The sequence below is a fragment of the Notechis scutatus genome, chromosome 6 (genome assembly GCF_049901735.1).
Source record: "Notechis scutatus isolate UNSWTSFEM ecotype Mainland chromosome 6, rNotScu1.2, whole genome shotgun sequence".
NCBI classification, from domain to species: Eukaryota; Metazoa; Chordata; class Lepidosauria; order Squamata; family Elapidae; genus Notechis; species Notechis scutatus.
The window spans coordinates 11572871-11595439 of NC_142014.1; the positions used below are offsets into that span (position 1 = coordinate 11572871).

The 22569-nt window shown below is 38.8% G+C and overlaps 3 protein-coding genes across 14 annotated transcripts in view; all 3 read right to left on the minus strand.

Annotated features, from left to right (window-relative positions):
- CADPS2 (calcium dependent secretion activator 2) overlaps positions 1-22569 on the minus strand; it is a 294667-nt gene that overhangs the window by 261077 nt on the left and 11021 nt on the right. The window lies entirely within an intron of this gene.
- LOC113413093 (RING finger protein 148-like) lies at positions 393-1445 on the minus strand. The gene has a single exon (XM_026669133.2). The coding sequence runs from the start codon at positions 1443-1445 to the stop codon at positions 393-395; it is 1053 nt and encodes a 350-aa protein (XP_026524918.1).
- LOC148130119 (RING finger protein 148-like) lies at positions 15361-16107 on the minus strand. The gene has a single exon (XM_087969091.1). It carries the CDS (start codon positions 16105-16107, stop codon positions 15361-15363), a length of 747 nt encoding a protein of 248 aa, XP_087825217.1.

Sequence of the window (22569 nt, forward strand, 5' to 3'; positions counted from 1 at the left end):
CTGGTTCATGTGCTCATCATATTAAACCTTCCGACTTCCGACAAACAAAGTCAATGCCAGATTCATTTAAAGATTGCAAGTTTTTTTTTTAACAACTGCAGGGATTTGATTAACAACTCTTAGCAATGGAAATTTTGGCTTCAGTTGTGGTTGTAAGTCAAGGACTACCTGTAAATTATCATCGTAAAACAATATAATTAGGAATTTAACAATTATAGCTGGAGTTCTTCAAAATCCAAAACTTAAAACATCAACTCCAATTTCCAGAATCACATTGGATGTTTTTAATATTGTCATAAGGCAAACAAGCCAAACAGAATCAAAGGTAATGTAATGTTTTATTTCACACACCATAAGCTCAATCTTTAACAAGGTGATCAAGATCGAAATAATCATTTGTCCCCAGATTGAGCTTTTGAGCCTTTATGAATTCCTGCAGGTGCTTCTGGACAGATGGCTTCATTAGGAGAATTGATAGCGGAAGATGCTTCATTCGATAGCTGAATACCAAATGGTTCTGCTGTAGCTGTAATCCTTTCCACATTTCCAAGCATGTTCCACTTACACACAGGACATGTTTGGTGCTTTAAAAGCCAGGGATCAACACATATTTTGTGGAAAAGATGCCCACAACGTAAAATACGGGCTACATCTTTAGGCTTGTACATTTCTAAACACACTGCACAGTTGTCTCCATTGGATCCAACTTCTTTGTCATCCTCTTTTAATGTACGAACCTCAAGACGATTGATGGCTTTAGTAATATCAAGCTCCTGCTGGCATCTCTGTATCAAATTCCTTGTTCTTCGTAGCTTTCCAGCACAATAAAAGGTGCAGTAGGCCACAGCTACAGAGGAAAGAATAAAAATGGTGCCCATATAACGGGTTAACCATGGGTTACAGTGCTTTCCAACATCAATGGTTGCCATCACTTGGATGCCATTCTGAATTAGATGCAGAAGGTCCGTTCCTTTCAGATTGCCAATCATAACAGACACAGGGCCTTCCTTCCCAAAGTTAAGCATGGGAAACACATTGTTACCTGTACCAAGATAATTATAGATGATCACACCAACGGCTCCCTTTTCTGCAGCCACACTTATTTTTTTTGTAAATGAACACTGCCCTCTTATGATGAGGGCTATCCAACACCCTGCATTTCCCGACTTAAAATTTGTTACAGAACTACAGGCATTTTGATGGGGCTCTTCTGCAGCTATCACAATGCCGGACACTTTCTTCAAGGGCGAAGCTTTGGCGAACACTCCGTTTTCTGCAATCTCCCATACAGTCTGATTCCCCACTTGAAATGATATGTTAATATTGGCAATCCAAAAGCTGTCAGCTTGTGAACTCTGCAGGTGGAGCCCAAGACAGATGCCAAGGTATAGAAAGTACAATGGTTTTACCTTTCTTCTTTCAGTGGCAGCCGCAAGTAAGCTCATGCTGACATCTGTTAAGCAGTTCCAGAGCCAATAACTCAAAAGACAACAAAAATCATCAGCACTTCAGAGCTGAATGATATTTCCAGCAAGATACCAAAAACCCATCTCAAAAATTCTGGAGAAACAAGCTGAAGGGTCTGTTTGCAAGTATGTTGCTTAGATAAAGATTTCTTATAGACAGTGACAGTGTTTTTTTTCTCTCTCCCTCCAATGAAGTCATTTATTGTTAAGTAATGAAATTGTGACATCATTAACACTTTTGCCAAGCTGGACTCTTGTGCTTTATCCTATATAAAATTATACTGTTTAAAAACAAATAATTTTTTTGATATAAACACAATTTTCACAAACAGCAAGGTTAAACAGTATAGAAAGGACAATGGACTGAATGTCTTGTCATATAATGTGAACATGCGGAGAGAATGCATAATGTTCTTTCTGTGCCAACTCAGAAAGCTAAAACTGCCCAAAGAGCTGCTGATCCAGTTCTACAGAGGAACTATTGAGTCTGTTATCTGCACCTCTATAACTGTCTGGTTGGGTTCTACAACCCAACAGGACAGACACAAGACTTCAGAGAGTTATTAGTATGGTGGATTGACATTTGGAATGAGACACAGGGAACTGTCTCTGAGAAAAATGCCAACCCTGAGAGAACTCAGGTAGCAGTATTTATTGAGAAAAAACACAAGCAAAAATACAGTATGCATATTCAGAAAACAATGACCTCAACAGGAGATTACTTCACCAGCATGAGAACATACAATCTTGGAAAGTCCCAGATGTTACCTTGCTAGGATGAGATCATACAGCCACGGACAGTCTCATGGGAAAGTTTGGAAAGTCCCATGAGAAAGCACAACTGTGTATCTTGTACCTTGAACTTTCACCCATTTTCCTATTCCTTCTAAACTGGCAGAATCAAAACAGAATGAGGCACTCTGAGCAAAGATACTCCTACCCCCACCAAGAATGCCCACATCTTCCTAGACTTACTGCTAGTTATACAAAGGCCTTACAGAAAATGATAAAATGATCAATAGGTTATATTACCACATTCCCTCCTTTTTTATTTATTCAAAGATAGGGGTGTTTTAGTGGCATAGTACACAGTTCCCTCATGACCTGATCCTCACGCCGGAAGACTGAGGTACACATTTGTAATAGATTAGGAATACATTGAATAAAACAACATAATAAGATACATATAGCAATAATAATAACAACCCCTTGCAATAAGGAGCGAAACCATGATCCATCAGGAAGCCAGGACCACAGACTGTCCCAGAATGATGCATTAAACCCATCAGCTCCAGATTGATGCTGAGCAATACGATCTTCCATGTCCTGAACAGTTTTTGTAATGTTTGGCTCATAATTATGTATAAAAACACAACAATGCGAATGAATTAAAGCACAAACTCCTCCTTGAGCAGCTAACATAATATCTAAAGCATATCGATTTTGCAAAGTAACTGTACGAATTTCAGACATTTCTACATTAATCATCTTAATATTCTTTGTAGTATCATTAAACATAGCAACAGTAAAATTATTTAAAATATGAATATCCCTATAGTTCATAGCAATTCCCAAAGGCGGGATAAGACCTCGAGAAATTTGTGTCCATAGATTACCTCCCATGGTTAGACCTGATTCCAGCTCACGCTTGTTGCGGATTCTGCCTTCCGGCAACTGATCCAGTTTATAAATTACAGGTATTACATACCCCAATGTGCATATCCCAGACCAATTCCCGGGAACCTCCCGATACCCATACTCCCCACATAGGAACCACACATCATTCCCCATAGCCCAAGGCTCCCCCGGGCTACCTCAGAACCATTCTTCATCTTCTCAAGATATTGACACATATAGCACTGAGGAGAATTGAACTGAGGGAGACAGGTATAATTCTGCACACTGCTATTATAACAGATGGTTGGCATTTGAAAAGTGACATTACACCTGGACCAATTCCCTAGGAAAGTTCCTCCAGAGTCATTTCGGGTGAAGCATACATACGCCCTTCCCTTTAAGGACACCTTGACCTTAGCCGTCACATTCCGATTATAGTGTGTGCATTTTTTCTTTTTGAACATATGGAATTGCTCTGTTGTAGCACAAGACAACTGTTTTCTCCAGGTTGCATTCTTTATTAAATCTTTTTCCTCAAAAGGCACTCCATGCAATGTTAGTCCTTCTCCCACTCTCCCAGGAAGGTGCATACACAACCAACAATTGGTGATGTTCAAGTTTTTGGCAGTTGTGCGCAAATCTTTAATGTAATTATTATTTGTCCACAAATCATCGCCCAAATCTCCGGCACGCTGAACATGCTGTCGCTGCTCTCTCCGCACCCGAGCAGCCCAGGACAGATTAGGCAGAATCAGCAGGATCAGGAACCACAGATGCGCCATCCTGCTCCTCCGAAACTTCCTTCACAGGTGCCTGCGAATGATCAGGCCGAACACACCGACCAGGAACCCAACGAATTTGACCAAGATGTTCAACTGCTGCATAACCACGTCCCCACGTTATCAGCTCAGCAGGAACCCATGCCGGATCTGGAAGGAACCGCACCAACACCCGAGGTCTCACCGCATCTGTAGAAGGAGAAGAAAAATGCCTGCTGGCCGCGCTCGCAGGGGGGTTACCAGACAAATTTAAAAAATTTAAAGTATACAAAGCTAGATTTAATTGATCTTTGAATCGCCGGAAGCCCCAGGAGCTTCCCTCCTTTTTTATTTAATTTAGTCAACATGGTCTTGAGCGTGGAATTATGACGTTCTACAATAGCCTGCCCAGTAGAATTGTATGGAATCCCAAATTTATGTTCCACAGACCATTGTTTGCAAAACTGATCAAAACCGGTGCTCCGATAAGCCGCACCATTATCAGTTTTTAAAGTTTTAGGTGTTCCAGCAACTGAAAAAGTCTTAATGCAATGATTGATGACATGTTTAACCATCTCACCTCTTTGAGGGGTAGCCATTAAAAATCCTGAGTAAGTATCCACAGTTACATGTATATATTTCCAGGGCGCAAATGGCGGATATTGAGTAACATCCATTTGCCAAATCATTGAAGGTTTCAACCCTCTGGGGTTAACTCCCATAGGGATATTCGTGCCCTGCTTTGAACAAGTTGGACATTGTTGAATTATGGCAGCAGCTTCTGCAGTAGTAAGTTTGAATTGCTGTGCCAATGCTTTAGCGTTTTGATGAAAATAACTATGACTGTCCCATGGCTGGACAGTGAGAACTGAAGTTACAGCACTGTCAGCTTTGGCATTACCTTGTGATAAAATTCCAGGCAAATTACTATGACTACGAATATGAGCAACAAAACACACATTCACACGCTGCTCCAAACATCCTTGTAACAACAAAAGCAATCTTAAAATATCAGGTGATATTCCAGGAGACAAATAAGAACCTGCTACAAAGGGTAACAAATTATACACATACAATGAATCCACTATTAAATTAAAATCCTGATTGTGAAAATTTTGAAAAGCCAAAACTACAGCAGCAAGTTCTGCCTGCTGGGCAGACTTCTGCTCTGAAGTCACTTTTGTATGCCAAATTCCAGATTTATCTTTCCAAACACAAGCACCAAAAACTTTCCCTCCATCAGTAAAAACTGTAGGAGCATCTGATATGCCCAATGGTATCCTTTCTTACATTTTGGGCACACTGATTTAGGACGAACACCCTGTCCCATTGATCTCTTATTCTGCTGACTTTGACCTCCTCCAGGAGCCCGACATTGCGCTTTAAAATGTCCAGGCTTCCCACAATTGAAACAATTCCCTTTTGAGCATGTCCTGTTTGTAAAGCCAGAGCTAAAGTTTCCATGTTAAAAGACTGACTCCCTACCTTTCTACATGCATTAATCAAATCCATGATTTCTCGCTCTCCACTTGCTATAAGTGGATTTAAAATCTTTTTGCAATCTGTGTTAGCTTGTTCTACTGCTAACTTTAAAAGCAACTCTTTCTGGGCGAATTGATTATCAATTTGTCTTTCAATAGCCAATTTCAGTCTGCTAATGAAATTTTCATAGGGTTCATTGTTCCCTTGTTTGATGTTAGTAAAGGTCTTCTCACCACCTTCGCCATCAGGGAGAGACCCTATGGCTTGAAAAATTATTTGTGGGAGAAGAATGAACCCTTCCTCAGGCATACCATCTCTCTGTTGTTCCACTGTTGTAAAATTACCAGCTCCGTAAAGCTGATCTGGGGTAACATTTGCTGTTCCCCTCTGGACTGCCAGCTGTCTCCATTTCTGATCTAACACCAAATATTGAGCTGGAGTTAAAATCATATTCAACAGAGCTTTCCAGTCAGCCGGAATCATTTTATTTCCATAACCAACTGCTTCTAACAATGCCTGAGTATATGGCGTTCTAACACCATATTCTTTTGCTGCTTGCTTAACTTCCCTCAAAATTCTGAGCTGTAAAGGCTTCCACTCCCGCTGTGGATTTAATGCAGCATCCATGACAATTTCCACTGGATTAAGTTGAACTTCTACTCCAAACTCCACCAAATCATCTCCTGATAATTCCCCTCTATTCTTTGCTTCTTGAATAGCTGCAGTAACTGCATCCACCTGAACCCTTAAAGGTAAACTCTTATCTTCTGACAAAGTATTTCTAGCGCCAGACAGTCCCCAGATTTATCTGGAGGTGCCGTCAGCGGCAACAAACGTACCGCATGGTAAAGCGGCAAACCTTCTTCGGGGGTGATAGGAGCGGTTGTTCATAAGTAGCTAATGCATCCATAATCACTCTCCAGGTTAACAAAATTGAAGAAGGGCACGAGGTTCCTCGTGCAAAAATTTCCTATCTTTTTCCAGGACTCTACTTTAATACTACCTCCCTCCGGATATGACTTAATATTTTTCCAAACATACTGTAGTAAGTCCTCAATTTCTTTCTTTCCTACAGCACAACCCCTACTGCCAATTCCAAACCCAAAACTATTCCCAATGATCCCTCTCAATTCCCTGATGTGCTCTTTCTGAGCCTTCGAGAGATCTCCCCATACTCACGAAAAGAATCTACCTTCGTCCAGCGAAGAAGATGAGGGCCCAGTCGACGTCCGCGACGATGAGTATAGGATGCGGGAAACGTATAGCCTTCCAGCTATCACGTCGGGGTCACCATTTATGGTGGATTGACATTTGGAATGAGACACAGGGAACTGTCTCTGAGAAAATGCCAACCCTGAGAGAACTCAGGTAGCAGTATTTATTGAGAAAAACACAAGCAAAAATACAGTATGCATATTCAGAAAACAATGACCTCAACAGGAGATTACTTCACCAGCATGAGAACATACAATCTTGGAAAGTCCCAGATGTTACCTTGCTAGGATGAGATCATACAGCCACGGACAGTCTCATGGGAAAGTTTGGAAAGTCCCATGAGAAAGCACAACTGTGTATCTTGTACCTTGAACTTTCACCCATTTTCCTATTCCTTCTAAACTGGCAGAATCAAAACAGAATGAGGCACTCTGAGCAAAGATACTCCTACCCCCACCAAGAATGCCCACATCTTCCTAGACTTACTGCTAGTTATACAAAGGCCTTACAGAAAATGATAAAATGATCAATAGGTTATATTACCACAATTAGGACTTCAGAAAAAACGATTACTACCAACCTGCCTTCCATTGAGGACCTGTATACTGCATGAGTCAAAAAGAGGGCTGTGAAAATATTTACAGATTCCTCACATCAGGACATAACTGTTTCAACTCCTACCCTCAAAACGCTGAAGAGTACTGCACACCAGAACAACTAGACACAAGGACAGTTTTTCCCCAAATGCCATCACTCTGCTAAACAAGCAATTCCCTCAACACTGTCAAACTATTTACTAAGTCTGCATTACTATTACTATTAATCTTCCCATTCTTCCTTTTACCCATCTCTTCCCGCTTACGATTGTATGACTGTAATCTTGTTGCTTGTATCCTAACGATTTTTATTGACTGTTTCCTCCTATGATTTGATTGTTTATTGTACCCTTATTACTATCATTAAGTGTTGTACCTTATGATTCTTGATGAATGTATCTTTTCTTTTATGTACACTGAGAGCATATGCACCAAGACAAATTCCTTGTGTGGCCAATAAAGAATTCTATTCTATTCTAATATTACATTTTAAAGTTCAATAAGCTACCCTTAAAATTGCTTAGCTTTTTAAGATCAAACAAGAACAGCTAACCGTAACCTATGTTAACCTTTAGTTAACAGCATATACGCTAACATACAGCATATAACAATATTGTTCTATAGTTTCCATAAAAACTCATAGACATTTAGTTTTTAGGGTATTTTTTTCTTGAGAAGATGAAGAAATCACACCCAACCTCCCACCCCTAATTTCATAAACATTAAATTAGCAAAATATACAACTGGTAAGATCTGAAAATATTAGGGCTATGCAATTCCTTGCAGAGAAGTGTTTTGGAATGACCAGAGCTGTGTACAAGTGCCTATTCTTAAAATAGTTAAAGTCTGCATTTTTTTTTCTCACTCTCAGTGGCTGCTTGGAAACCACTCCCCACCATCTTTGGAAACAAGCATGTACAATGTCTTTTCCTTTGCTAGAAAGAACCAAACAACACAAGCAAAATGGCTGCTCTTCTGAAGCAGCCTTGGAGCTGGAAAAAGATGTGGCTATTTTCTGAAAAAGGTGCTTCATGTGTTCCCTTATCTTCCGGAGCTCCTCTTTGCAAGGAGTTGCAAAGATGAAAATATTGTGTGTGCGTGTGTGTGTGTGTGTGTGTAAAATAAAAAGGCAGGAATGATTCTTTGGTTAGAAATTGAATATTTCTTTCACATATTCTTTTCATGTCTGAAAAGAGGAAGCTTATTTCTATACACACATACTTCCTATATAGCAGCAGAGATTTCTGCCAACTGCTTTTCTTGTTTTCATGAACACACTTTTTTTTTACTGAACAGAAATTAGAGAGGCGTTTGGGAGAATAACAAATTATTGTAAATTGCCCAGATATACTTAAGTGAGATTGATGATGTAGAAATTTAATAAATAAATAAATACTTTCTAGCGGCAAGAAAAATCATAGCAACTAAGCTATTTCAAACCTAAAAATATTAAGTTTTAACCTTCTTCTGCCTTCTTAAGTTCCTTTAGGCTACATGTTTTAACTTAGCCTTGTCCGTTGTAGGTCTTCCAGATGAGTTCCCATTGGGTTTGCTAATGAATGTGGCTACTGACACTAGTTTGGAGGAAATATAACATTTTAACCATTCATATAAAGAAAATATGTGTTTCACTTCTAGAATTATCAAATAATAAATACTGCAATGTAGTAGGACTCATTTTGGAGACGAAGTCGAAGTTTCTCTTGAAAACCCTTCCAACTACCCTTCTTACTGGTACCATGAATATAGACGAAAGTAATGGCCTCAGTACAATAGAAATGGAAGAGAAACTCCCATAGACTGACACTTTCCATTAGTATGTTCTTACAATTAAGAAATAACCAAAAAAATAAAAACGATAACATTTCAAATAAATTATGACCTATGTTATTTTTAAGAAATTATGTCACTTTTTCAAGATTGGAAATGTGAAGATTGGAAATATGATGTGAGAGTTTTCTATAGTTTTTGGGTTGGAATATTTGTCTATTGTGTACAGTGAGCGCACCAACCAATATGTTTCCCAATATGTGTAGGTCCTATCCATAATTGTCTGTCCCAAATAGAATTCAGAAGCATCTCTTTTTGGAACTAACATTTTTAATATTGTAGGGATGTGATGGGCAGTAAAATTCAAAAGTCCAATTTTTTTAAGCAATGCTAGTTTTTCGTTATTGCCAAACAACCTATAATATGGGCTTAATTAATATTCTCAAGAGCTACGCATAAAATAGCTGTGTATCAGTAGTCAATTCCTGGCACACTATGGTGAAGCTTTTGGCCTCAATATGTCCAAAATTTGGGAAATGCCTAACTTGACTCTCCTGGCTGTCACCCTTCCCAAACAAAAGAGAAAGAATTTTCTATTTTCCCCACATCTAAGCCACCACGAACAGCATCATTTGGTGACTGCACCAAGGTTGTGCCTGAAGTCGAGGCCTGGCCCTACTGTCACTTCTGCCACTCAAAAAGGCCACCTTGCACAGTTCAATGCAATTGCCCCCACAGCCCAGCACACCCAGAATCCAGAGAGCATCATTTATCTTCATGTTTGTCTTAAAATAAAATAAAAATATTTAAATAATGACATATTCAGAACAAAGAAATGTCTTGTAAATGAATTACATATACAAAAAATATGTAAAAACCTATCACCAATGTATTTAAATAAAATGAAGCAAAAATCAACCATTTTTGAGAGTTGCAGATCATACATCAAGGGTTTTAATTAATCACAATGAACTCTTAAAATATGACTTTCCTCCATAGATACACGTATTTGTATCCCTATGTACAATCTAGAAGTAGCCTGTCTCAGTTGCTTTGGATAATTGTATAAATGAAATAGGGCAAATCCCATGCTTTAGCAATGAGCAGTCAATACATTCTTTGTGGAAGATATGCCTGCAAGTTAAAATCCGGACTATTTCTCTTGGCTTACTTCTGAGCAAACTACACAAGTCTCTTCTGCCAGATCAAATTCATCCTTTTTTTTTTGACTTCCACAATTCAAGAGAATGAACAGCTTTCTGGAGTTCTGATTTCACCATTTGGGTTCTCTGCTCTTCATGTCTTATCATAATCTGCTCTGGAGAACAGTAGAATAAGACATAGACTACAATTATCCTAACAGTAAGAAAAACACAGGGATATATATATATATTCAAGAGCACTGGATTGCTCTCATTCTGATTTGGACAGTTTTCTGGATACCATGTTGAATCAAACAAAGGTGTTGCTTTTGTTTCAGGCTGTTCATCATGACATCAGGACTATCATCTGCATCCTCATGAATCAAAATAATACCTTCTCTTTCTGGAAACAAATGGTCATAGATAATGATACCAGCCAAATCTTTCTTTGGTTCAATCTTGATTTTCTTTTGAAAAATGCAGATTCTTCTCACAAGAATTGCAGCGCAGTCCCCTTATTTGTTGATACATGGAACCAAATCTCCAGGCTGCAAGCATCTTCATCTTCAGCCTCTGGAATAATTGACTGCCCCGCCATCCTCTTGGAAGGAAGGTACTTTTCCAAGAAAGCTAGAAGATTGTTTTTTGGCCTGGTCTCTCCAATAAATTGTTAGATTCATGGAATATAGAAAACCACCTGTAACTTTTGCGTAAAACAATTCAATAATAAGGGAAACATCAGGTTGAACATCAGACTGAACATCAGGTTCCAGCACCACAAAACCTTTTTTTCCACAGTTTTTGTGATGCTTCATTCTTCTTTGAACAAATGGCAACAGGAAAATCCAAGTGTTGAGTCACTTGAGAAAGCTACCAAGGTAATACAAAACATTTTAATGTCAAACATCCTGCTGACTATTTAACAAAAAACATGCAGTAAGCTCACAAATATGTTTCTGTAAAATCCTACTTAACTCTATTCTCGTAGGAATTCCTAGCAAAAAGTGAATGCTTTTCACCATTGCTCACAAGTTTTACAACAATAAACTGGAACAGAGCTGCAGTCATTGTGACATCAGAACTAGCTCCATGGGAGAGTCCTTTCAACCCAGCCCATTATAAGAACACAGAAATAGGAATCTTGAGATGTTGGCATTGTTCCTCAATGCTCATGGTACTCTTGACTACTATTCTGAATTCCAGCACAGGATAGGAAAGAGAATTATTTGCTATCTAATTGGTTTAGCTGTGTGATTTGTATTCTATCAACAAAATTAGGTTGTCTATAACATGCTTATTGTAATAAGCTTCCTTTTTATTTGACATCTTTGTGGTTTTCTATTGTCTTTATAAACATTTACTAGCCGTAGTCTTTCTTTTCCTTTCTTTTCCCTCCCTTTCTTTTTCTTTTTTCCCTTCTCTTCCCCTTTTCCTTTTTTCGGGGTAGTTGTTCAGAACACAGCCTCAAGCTTTTAGACTTTCACTGTCATTTGCCACTTTTAGCAGTATGGACTGTTTGGGGACAATACAGGAAAACATTGCATCATGTTTAATGTAAAACAACAGCATCTATAGTCTTACCAATTCATTTGGTAGTTGTGGCATATCTTCAATCAGCTTCCAGATTATTGAGGTTACAACTCTTTACACCACCAGCCAAAATTATGGGAGTCCCAACCAATTTGGAAAATACCAGGCTGAGGAAAACCACCTAACACATTAATTGAAAAGGTTTGAGAATCCCATTCAGTACAAGGCAGGGTTGTCTACTTAGACCAGTGTTTCTGAAGCTCAGCAACTTTAAGATGTGTAGATTTCAATGCCCAGAATTCTGCAACTACCAATACTCTTCCTTAATAATTATCCAAATAGATCTGCATTTTGATCGATGATTTATCTGCAATCAGTATTTTTAGTTCTGAATAATTAGCAAATATTTTATAATCATATCCTTGGTTGCAACGACGACACTCTTTAACACATTCTTTGGCTCAGTATTTGTAAACAGCAATGGATCATGCCCAGTATTTCCTAGTCGAACCACAGACAACGACAATGATCTAATACATATCAATTTTACAGAAGACAATGTTGAAAAAGCACTATGCAATCTAAAACCATCTCTATCTATTGGACCGGACGGAATATGTGCCTACTTCTTTAAAAAGCTACCCACTGCCATAGCCGAAACTCTAAGCATAATCTTTGAAAAATCTTTCAGGACCAGCTCCTTGCCAAAAATTATGGTCACAAACCATGGTCATCCCCATCTTCAAAAAGGGAGACCCCAGCCTAGTTGAAAATTACAGACCAATCTCCTTATGCTGCGTCACCTGTAAAGTCATGGAATCAATTATTAACCAATCCATCATCCTCCACTTAGAAACAAACAACCTACTCTCTAATAAACAATTTGGTTTCAGGAAAAAACTATCCTGTAATCTGCAACTCTTACACTGCAAAACTGCAAAAACATAAGGACTACACAACTCGATCAGGGCAAAGCAAGAGACGCAATCTACATAGACTTCTGTAAAGCCTTTGATTCAGTGGTACATGACAAACTACTCCTAAAACTAAAATCTTACGGTATCTCTGGACACCTGCATAACTGGATAGAAGCATTCCTGTCAAACAAACAACAAATGGTCAAAATTGGGAGCGTCCTATCAAATTCTGGACCTGTCAACAGTGGTGTCCCCCAAGGCTGTGTTCTAGGACCAACTCTTTTCATACTCTACATAAATGACCTCTGTGATTATATCAAGAGCAACTGTGTTCTCTTTGCTGATGATGTAAAGCTATTCAACACCACAGACAATACTGCTACCCTTCAAAAAGACCTTGACTGTGTATCAGAATGGTCAAACAAATGGCAACTTCAAATCTCAACAAATAAATGCTCTGTCCTACATATTGGCAAAAAATAAATAAATCAGAAAATAAAATACAGGCTGAATAGTCAAGACCTTGTTGATGATCCAAACTCTGTCAATGATTTTGGAGTACTCATCTCTAATGATCTAAGTGCTAGAGCCCACTGTAACTACATAGCCAAAAAGGCGTTAAGAGTTGTTAACCTAATCCTGCATAGCTTTTTCTCTGGTAATATCACTCTACTAACTAGAGCATACAAAATATTTGCTAGACCAATACTCGAATACAGCTCATCAGTCTGGAACCCACATTACGTATCTGATATTAACACAGTTGAGAAAGTCCAGCAATATTTCACAAGAAGAGTTCTCCACTCCTCTACTCGTTGCAGAATACCTTATGCCACCAGACTTGAAATTCTAGACCTAGAAAACCTAGAACTATGCCGCCTTCGGTCCGATCTAAGTATGGTATATAAAATCATACATTGCAATGTCCTACCTGTCAATGAATATTTCAGCTTCAACCATAACAACACAAGAGCACACAATAGATACAAACTCAAGGTTATCCGCACCAAACTTGATTGCAGGAAATATGACTTCAGCAACAGAGTGGTCAATGTCTAGAATACTCTACCTGACTCTGTGGTTTCTTCCCCAAACCCCAAAAACTTTAACCTTAGACTGTCTACTATTGACCTCACCGTTTTCCTAAGAGGTCTGTAGGGGGCGTGCATAAGCGCACCAACATGCCTACCATCCCTGTCCTATTGTTTATTTTTTATTTTTCTTATATGTATCCATGTATTCATAACTATGTTTTTACTTATACCTATTATCTTGTAAGCAATTGACATAAATAAATTAAATAAATAAAATAAATAAATAACCAATCTGATATAATAATTAGCACGCTCGTATAGTCTCTCAATAGAAGGAGAAAATAATAATAAAAAGAGCGGATAATGATGGTCACAACAAGAAGGTTCCATTATTCCATACATTTTATTGGAGCTTGAGAACTTTTTATGAACTATGTCCATTGTTGGCATAAAGGTTCTACCTTGGAATCTTTATTTACCTAAATATTACATTTCTAACAAATGTATTTTGTACTCAAAGCATATTGCATTCTGCCTTGTTTATTCATGTCATAATACACAGATTTACTGTAACTGTAATTACATAACAGTTTTCTCCTAAAATGATTTATTGCTCAAAAACCAATTGCCCTGTAGCAGTTCAGTTTGTGACACTCTACTGGTGAGTAGAAAAATGTTCTAAATTAATGTCCAGGCTCCTATCTGAGAACCTGAAACTTTTTTCTTAGGCGGATAATTTGTTGCTATGGTACAAGTGCAGAATAATAATGTAGAGCAGTTGAGATGACAAGATGACTGCAATATCAGTCATACCAATTAGAAGTCACTGAGATTTTTAAAAAATCCCTCCATATTCTATTTTCTTATCAAGCATGCTTACTCTGAAAAGGTGTAGGCTATAGTGTTTGTAAGCAAAGCCTTTCCATACTGCTATTACATGGTAATAACAATTGAGTAGTAGCAACAGGTTGTATAGTCTAATGCTCTTTTTTCATATAATACGGGTGGACCCATTCATGTGTTTAAGAAGGAATCTTCTGGATGAGTCTTCGGCCACCTTGTTTCTTACCAGTTTCTGCTAGTCAAATGATTAGAGGTAAGTTTTAGAGAAACAGCCAAAAACTGTACACTAAAGAATTACAGATTAAAAGTTTAGGATTTTCAATCATATTAATTACTTATTTTCTAATTAAAATAAATGTTTCTCTTAAGAATTCAGATTCAGTTTCTTTCATTGATACATGTACTGTGCTAATTCTACCTACGTTTCCTGTTTAGTAAATGTTTGGCCTCAGTTATTTTCAGTCTTCTCAAGAGGATTGTGGGAATAGCTAGTTTGGAAATACATCCAATAGTTGACTTTCATAAAATTGATATTTTGGAAAATGCTTTGGCATGTAACTTTAACTCAAAAAGTATGCAGCCATTATACAGCACTAGTTGCAAATAATTTCTCTCTTTAAGTTGTTTAATGTCTGTGCTTATTAGTTATTTATTAGACAACAAGAAGCATTAGTTCGGTGTAGATAATAAATACATTTGGCAAAGACAATCTCATCCATACACTTCTGAGACTATTTAAACACATACATACTGCAAAATCAGTATGTCTCTTGGGGGAAAAAAGCAACAAAATTTCACATTGTGGTGATGTCCATAAATGTAGACTTTTAATTATTGATCATAACTGACACTATCCTCCAAATCATCACCACTCTCCAAGTAAGAAAAGTCTTAAGAGTTAGTGAGAAGAATGGTCTTACATATGATCCTGAAAAGGAAAGGAGCCTTGGGAATCTGATGAAGATACGTTATTGCATTTCTCTCTCTCTCTCAGTTGCCTTGGATAATGGCATAATTGCAAATTGGGCAAATGCCACGTTTTAGCAACCAGCGGTCAATACATCGTTTGTGGAAAATATGCCTGCAAGTTAAAATCCGGACTATCTCTCTTGGCTTGTATGTCTCTAAGCAAACCACACAAGTTTCTTCTGCCAGATCAAATTCATCCTTTTTTAACTTCCGTAATTCAAGAGAATGAACAGCTTTTCGGAGTTCCGATTTCATCATTTGGGCTCTCCGTTCTTCATGTCTTATCATAATCTGCCCAGGAGTACAGCATATTAAGACATAAGCAACAAATGTCAAAATGAGAGAATAAGCGCAGAGATATATCTTCCACAGGCACTGGGTTGCTCCCATTTCAATCATGGCAGTTACTCGGATACCTTCCTGAATCAAGCGAAGAATCTGCTTCCCTTTCAGACTGCTAATCATGACAGCCGCAATCTCACCAGCGTCTTCACGAGTTAAAATGAGACTCTCTCGCTCAGCACATGAATGGTCATAGATAATGACCCCGGTAGCACCCTTTTGTGCTGCTGCCATTACTTTATCCTTAAAAGTACAGCCTCCTCTTGCAATGAAAGCAATCCAGTCCTCTGTATTTGGTGGTATGTTGAAGTTAGTCTCCACCCCACAAGCATTTTTAGTTTCACCTTCTGGGATCACCAACACACCCACCATCTTCTTGGAAGGCAGGTTCTCTTCAAATAAAGCTGGATGATAGATCTCTGACATGGCCCACTTCCCCCAATGAAGTGTTAGATTCATATAATACACGGAGGGGCTTGCAGCTTGGGAATCCGGTACACCAAACATGAGGGAGAAGCCCAAGGCCAGTTTCCAGCAAAGTGAGATTTTTCTTCTGCAGTGATTAAAAGGCTTCATTTCTCCTTCCACTTTTTGCAAGTAGCCAGAATATTTATTTTTTAAAAAGTTCCCGATGATTTCTTCAGAGTGTAGAGGCTTAGATAAGTAACATTTCTTGTCATGGTATATTTGGAGGAGAGATTATTTGTGGGATCAGCCAATCCTTTCAACTGCCATGTCAAGTGATGCACTTCCTAGTATCATAATTAACATAAACAATGGCCTAGCTAATTTGAATACTGCAAGCTTATTGGCTAAAATTTTAAAATTTACCAAAGCTTTGGTTCTTAAGGCCAGTACTATAACTATTCAGCTGTCTTCATAACCTCATTTTAATTTTTTAGCTGCCTATTAAAAAATGTTAAATCATCGCACACTAAGCATGCTGCATTTTCTACATTTATTTCACTTTCTAAATGTTGACAGATTACACCAGCTATTGATCTTCATGCCTGAGGATAATCACTATGAAGAGGATTGCAATGCAACTGTGGTGGAATGTAGTCTGGATACTCAGGAAGGAGGCAACTAGTTTGTGTGAGAGAAAGAAGGTGAAGACAGCTCCTCCCTCATAGTCCCCAGAGTACATCCTTCATGTAGGTAGCAGTCTGCCTCAGTTTGACAATATTTTGTTTATAGGTGTGGAACAATAAAGAAACCTGATTAGATTAGAATTCCCGTGTTCCTAGGAGCACTTCATTTGTACACCAAATCTAAATTTCTTAAATAGACATCTGAGGCTTTGATATTACTGTACTCTCACAGTATTTATCCACTTTCTAACTAGCTACAGTTTTGGACGAACAGCAGTTTAATTCATGACTAAGTTGAAAGACACTTGATTTTCATTTCCTATCCATATCATTTTAATGCATAAATTTTAATTGCTGTTCTTATTAATAATTGGAGGGTTAAACTGGCAAACTGGCAAATGACTAGGGCTACCAAATCTAGGCTGCAGTTTTCTTTAGATTTCAGTTTCTGTATAATTTTGCTACCATATAGTAATTATACAGATAGATATAGATACACATACACATACAGATAATCAGAGTTGGAAGGGACCTTGTAGGTCATCTAGTCCAACCCCCGCCCAAGCAGGAGACCCTACACCATTGCTGACAAATGGCAGTCCAATCTCTTCTTGAAAGTCTCAAGTGATGACGCTCCCACAACTTCCGAGAGCAAGCTGTTCCATTGATTGATTGTTCTCACTTATTTCCAGGTTAAATCTCTCCTTGTTCAGTTTCCATCCATTATTCCTTGTCTGGCCTACAGGAGCTTTAGAAAATAGCTTGACCCCTTCCTCCCTGTGGCAGCCACTCAAATATTGGAAGACTGCTATCATGTCTCCCCTGGTCCTTCTCTTTACTAGACTAGCCAAGCCCAGTTCCTGCAACCGTTCATTGTATGTTTTAGCCTCCAGTCCCCTAATCATCCTGGTTGCTCTTCTCTGTACTTTTTCTAGAGTCTCAACATCTTTTTTATAATGTGGTGAACAAAACTGGATGCAGTACTCTAGGTGTGGTCTTACTAAGGCTTTATAGAGTGGTATTAGTACTTCCCTTGATCTTGACTGTATCCCTCTGTTAATACAACTTAGGATTGCATTAGCTTTTTTGGCGGCTGCTGTACACTGCTGGCTCATTTTTAGTTGGTTGTCCACTAAGACTCCAAGATCCCTCTCACAGTTACTGCTACTGAGCCTGGTTTCACCCAGTCTATATGTGTACTTTTGGTTTTTCTTGCCTAAGTGTAGGACTTTACTTTTCTCTATATTGAATTTCATTTTATTAGATATGGCCCAGTGTCCTAGTGTGTCAAGATCCATCTGGATCTTGAGCCTATCTTCTTGGGTGTTAGCTATTCCTGCCAGCTTAGTATCATCTGCAAATTTGGTAAGTTCCCCTTCTATTCCCTCATCTAAGTCGTTAATGAAGATATTGAAGAGTACTGGGCCTAAGACGGAACCTTGTGGCACCCCATTGCTTACTTCCCTCCATGTAGACTTAGACTCATTAAGGACTACTCGTTGAGTACGATTTGCCAGCCAGTTGCGAATCCATCTAGTGGTGGTGCTATCTATTCCACTTTTTTCTAGCTTACTAAGAAGTAGGTTGAGGTCTACTTTATCGAATGCCTTGCTGAAATCTAAATATATTATGTCCACAGTATTTTGCTGGTCTACTAATTTAGTCACTGTGTTGAAGAATGAAATAAGATTGGTTTGGCATGATCTGTTTTTAACAAACCCGTGCTGACTGCTAGTTATTACTTTACTTGTTTCTAGATGTTGGCAGATCTGTTTTTTTTATTATATTTTCCAGTATCTTCCTGGGTATTGATGTTAGGCTGATTGGTCTATAGTTTCCTGGGTCTGTTTTTTTTTTCCCTTTTTTGAAGATGGGAACCACATCAGCTCTTTTCCAGTCCTCTGGTAGTTCCCCGGTGCTCCAGGATTTTTGAAAGATATGGTGCAGTGGTTCTGAGATGACCTCTGCCAGCTCTTTTAAAACTCTGGGATGTAATCCATCAGGCCCCGGTGATTTGTTTTCATCAAGATCAGACAGGTGTTCTCTTACTATTTATTTATTTTTTGCTTATTTTAACTTTTATTTCTGGTCTGTCTTTTACAGTTATGTTTTGGGTGGCTTGAGCTATAGTTTTTTTTGCATGAAGACGGATGCAAAGAATGAGTTAAGCAGTTCTGCTTTCTCTCTGTTGCCTGTTACTTCCTTGCCATCTTCTCTCTTTAGTGGACTGATTATTTCCTTGATTTTTTTCTTGTTATTTATATGTTGGAAGAAACTTTTTTTATTATCTTTGACTTTTGTTGCAAGTCTTTGTTCGTCCTGAGCCTTTGCTAACCTGACTTCGTCTTTGCAGATTCTGGCTATCTGCTGATATTCTGCCTTAGTTGTATGTCCTTCTTTCCATTTTTTGTACTTGTCCTTTTTTTTCTTTCAATTTGCCAAAGAGATCCTTGTGTAGCCATGCTGGTTTCTTCTTGGATTTCTTGTTTTTCTTTCTCAGTGGTATTGTGCTGGTCTGGGCTTCTATGATCATACTTTTTAGAGTTTCCCAAGATTCTTGAGTTGTTTTCCCCCTTAGGATTTTCATCCATGGAATCTTTCCCAAGTTCTCTCTGAGTTTATTGAAATCAGCTCTTTTAAAATCCAAGACTCTGGTGTCATTATGTTCTGTTGCTTGTGTTTGTGTTATGTTGAATTCTAGTATGACATAGTCACTCTCACCCAAGGTTCCTGTAGTTTCAACTCCCTCTATCACTTCTTCTCTGTTTGTAAGAATTAAATCCAGTATGGCTGTCCCTCTAGTTTTACCCTCTACCTTTTGGACAACAAAGTTGTCAGCTAGGTTGGTTAGGAACTTATTTGATTTCTCACTTGGTGCAGAATTAGTTTTCCAATTGATATCAGGATAATTGAAGTCTCCCATTACTATTGTTGTGTGTTTCCTGCATGTGTTTGTTAGTTGGCTGGCAAAAAAGACATCTATATTTTTTGCTTGATTGGGTGGCCTATAATATACACCTATGGCCATGTCATTCTTTTTTTCTTTTACATTGACCCATATGCATTCTAGGAGGTTTTCATCTTTGGTTTCATGCATTTCTGTAGCAATATAGTGGTCCTTTACATACAGTGCAACTCCACTTCCTCTTTTATGGGGTCTGGTTTTTTTGAATAGTTTGTATCCTTCTACCAGTATATTCCAGTCATGGGTTTCATCCCACCAAGTTTCTGTTATTCCAACTATATCATATTTACCTTCATGTATTTGTAGTTCGAGATCACCCTGCTTGTTCCCCAGACTTTGTGCACTTGTATATAGGCACTTAAGATCTTTATGTCTGACACTGTGTTTCCTGTCTACATAACCTGTGTTGTGCCTGCCTGCCGCCACTTTCTTGCCACCTGTTTGATTAGTGCACATGGTATGGCACTCACTATTAAATGCTTGGTTTTGGTTGGCATCAAGGTTGATAATCTTACCTGCACAAACATCTATTTTGCATGCACTGGTATCCTTGTCACTTTTAGGTTGCTGGGGACAGAGATGTTCTGAATCCATTAATTCTCTGTCCCCACTGTTCAGTTTAAATGTTTATCCAGGAAATCTGTGAATTTAATGCCAAGTAACTCAGTCCCTTTCTTTGATGGATGCAAACCATCTCTTTTGTACAGTTTTTCATTGGACCATCTGCAGACATCTTGACTAATAAAACCAAAGCCTTCCCTTTTACACCAATCCTTTAGCCACACATTAAACTCTGCTACACACTGCCCTTTCCCTTTTTGTTCCTTGTATACTGGTAGAACCTCTGAAAAGATAAGCCTAGAGTCCATATTACTAAGTTCATACCCCAAGCTCTGGAAGTCTTTCTGAACAGAAAGTACCTCCTTCTGGGACAGGTCATTTGTACCAAGATGTATAATAGCATCAACATCACAGCCCTTGCTGGCATTCTTGACTATCTTAAGAATACACTTCTTGTCTCTGCTGGCAGTAGCACCTGGTAGACACCTGACCTCTTTCAAAACCTCAGTATTCTTTCCTAAATTTATATCCCTTACAATTGAGTCCCCAACCAGAAGGTGGCTTCTCTTTTTGGATGCCTTGCTCTTCTTGTGTGACTGGTGCATAATACCTGATTCACACTTTCTCCTTTCCAAAGTAAGTTCTTCTTCTAGGACCATGATCCCTAGCTTACTTAAGTTATCATTATCACAACTACCTTGACCTGTCACTTTAGTGTCCCTATTAAGGTCAGCAAGGGCATTGTATCTGTTATGCTGGGACACAGCAAAAGTTTTGTGTTTATGGTCCACAGCTCTCACCCTGCCAGATCCCACGGTTGTCCATACTGCCCTTTTCCTGTAGGATCTTTGTGGTAGTGGGGGCTGGTAGCACGGCAGCTCAATAGATGGCTGGATTGGGCACCTAATTTCTGCTTGGAGAGCACAGATTAGAGATTCTAGATAGGTAATATATCCATGTAGACTGGTAATTTTTTTTACAAAGAGGACAGTATCCAAGTTTGAAAAGAGTACTGCGAAAGACAGCTGTAAAACAAGTATTACACTGAACTAAGCCGGTCATTTTGAAATAAAATAAAATCACAATCTCAAGCGCACTTACTCTAAATGTCTTATTGGTATTCTTGGTTTATAGTTATATGATTCGCACGCCTAACGGCGCGTGGGCCGCTATCTTTCTCCTTTCTATTCACCCTCTGCTTCCTTCACAGGCAGCCAGCAGCTCCTCCCACAACCTCTGGGAATTTGAAATGCAATGGAAGCCAAACTGCCTCTGGTTTTCACTCACCCTCTGCTTCCTTCACAGGCAGCCAGCTGCTCCTCCCACAACCTCTGGGAATTTGAAATGCAATGCAATGAAATGCAATGAAATTATCTGAATTGTGTAGAGCTGCATTGAATATAGAGGATAACCTTGAGGGAGAGAGGGAAGATCTGTTGCCAAAGCCGCAGTCAGATGAACGAGGCTTGAGCCTGGACCAAAAACATGGTTTGTGAATGTTCTGTCGCCAGTAAAGAGACTCGCAGACCGGAGTTGAATTCAGCTCTTTAATAATAACAGTAACTTCAACTCCAGTCGAACCGCAGCAGCCCTTTTTATAGCTCCACGGCTCGCAACCAATGACATTTAGTTAAACTTCCCGCCGCTATAGGCGGCCAATTAGATACTAACGTTACTAATCAATCGCATCGTTGCTTCTGTTAACCAATAGGAACATCGCCCTAGAAGTCTCTATTAAATACACTACAGTGGAAATGACGTTCAGACTTGTATGTTTCTGTTACTGTAACCCTATAATAAAAGTCGTATTAGTAACTCATAACTTTGGCTTCCTGGTCTGGTCTGTCTTGAATGACTGACACATTCATCCTTTGCAAGATTCCATGACTAAAACTGTTCTAATAAGAATAGCTTTAGCTCTACATGGTCTGTGTTTCATAGTCTGACCTACCATATAGGGCTGAAAGATTAACATCAGACCAACAATCAAGAAATGAACAATAAACAACAAATCAAAGAATTGCCAAACAAGCCAACAGTAAACAGTCCTACCAAAAAACAAAAAACCACCAAGACTACTCCCACCAACACTGACAGGGCAAGTCACTAGAATATAAATTTGAGCAAACCCCACTCCGTACTAGCACTAAAAATGCTACCTAGTTTGGGTAGCGAAATTTCTGCAAGAACACATTCAAGCTCAGAGAGTATCAAGGATCCCCCAAAGCTGTTTATGTTGATTAGGTGTGTATGGAGAGGGGGGAGGGGGAG

Bases quoted from the DNA above. Each gene is read 5' to 3' on its own strand.
- LOC113413093 (XM_026669133.2), bottom strand. From the start codon at position 1,445: ATGAGCTTACTTGCGGCTGCCACTGAAAGAAGAAAGGTAAAACCATTG.
- LOC148130119 (XM_087969091.1), bottom strand. From the start codon at position 16,107: ATGTCAGAGATCTATCATCCAGCTTTATTTGAAGAGAACCTGCCTTCC.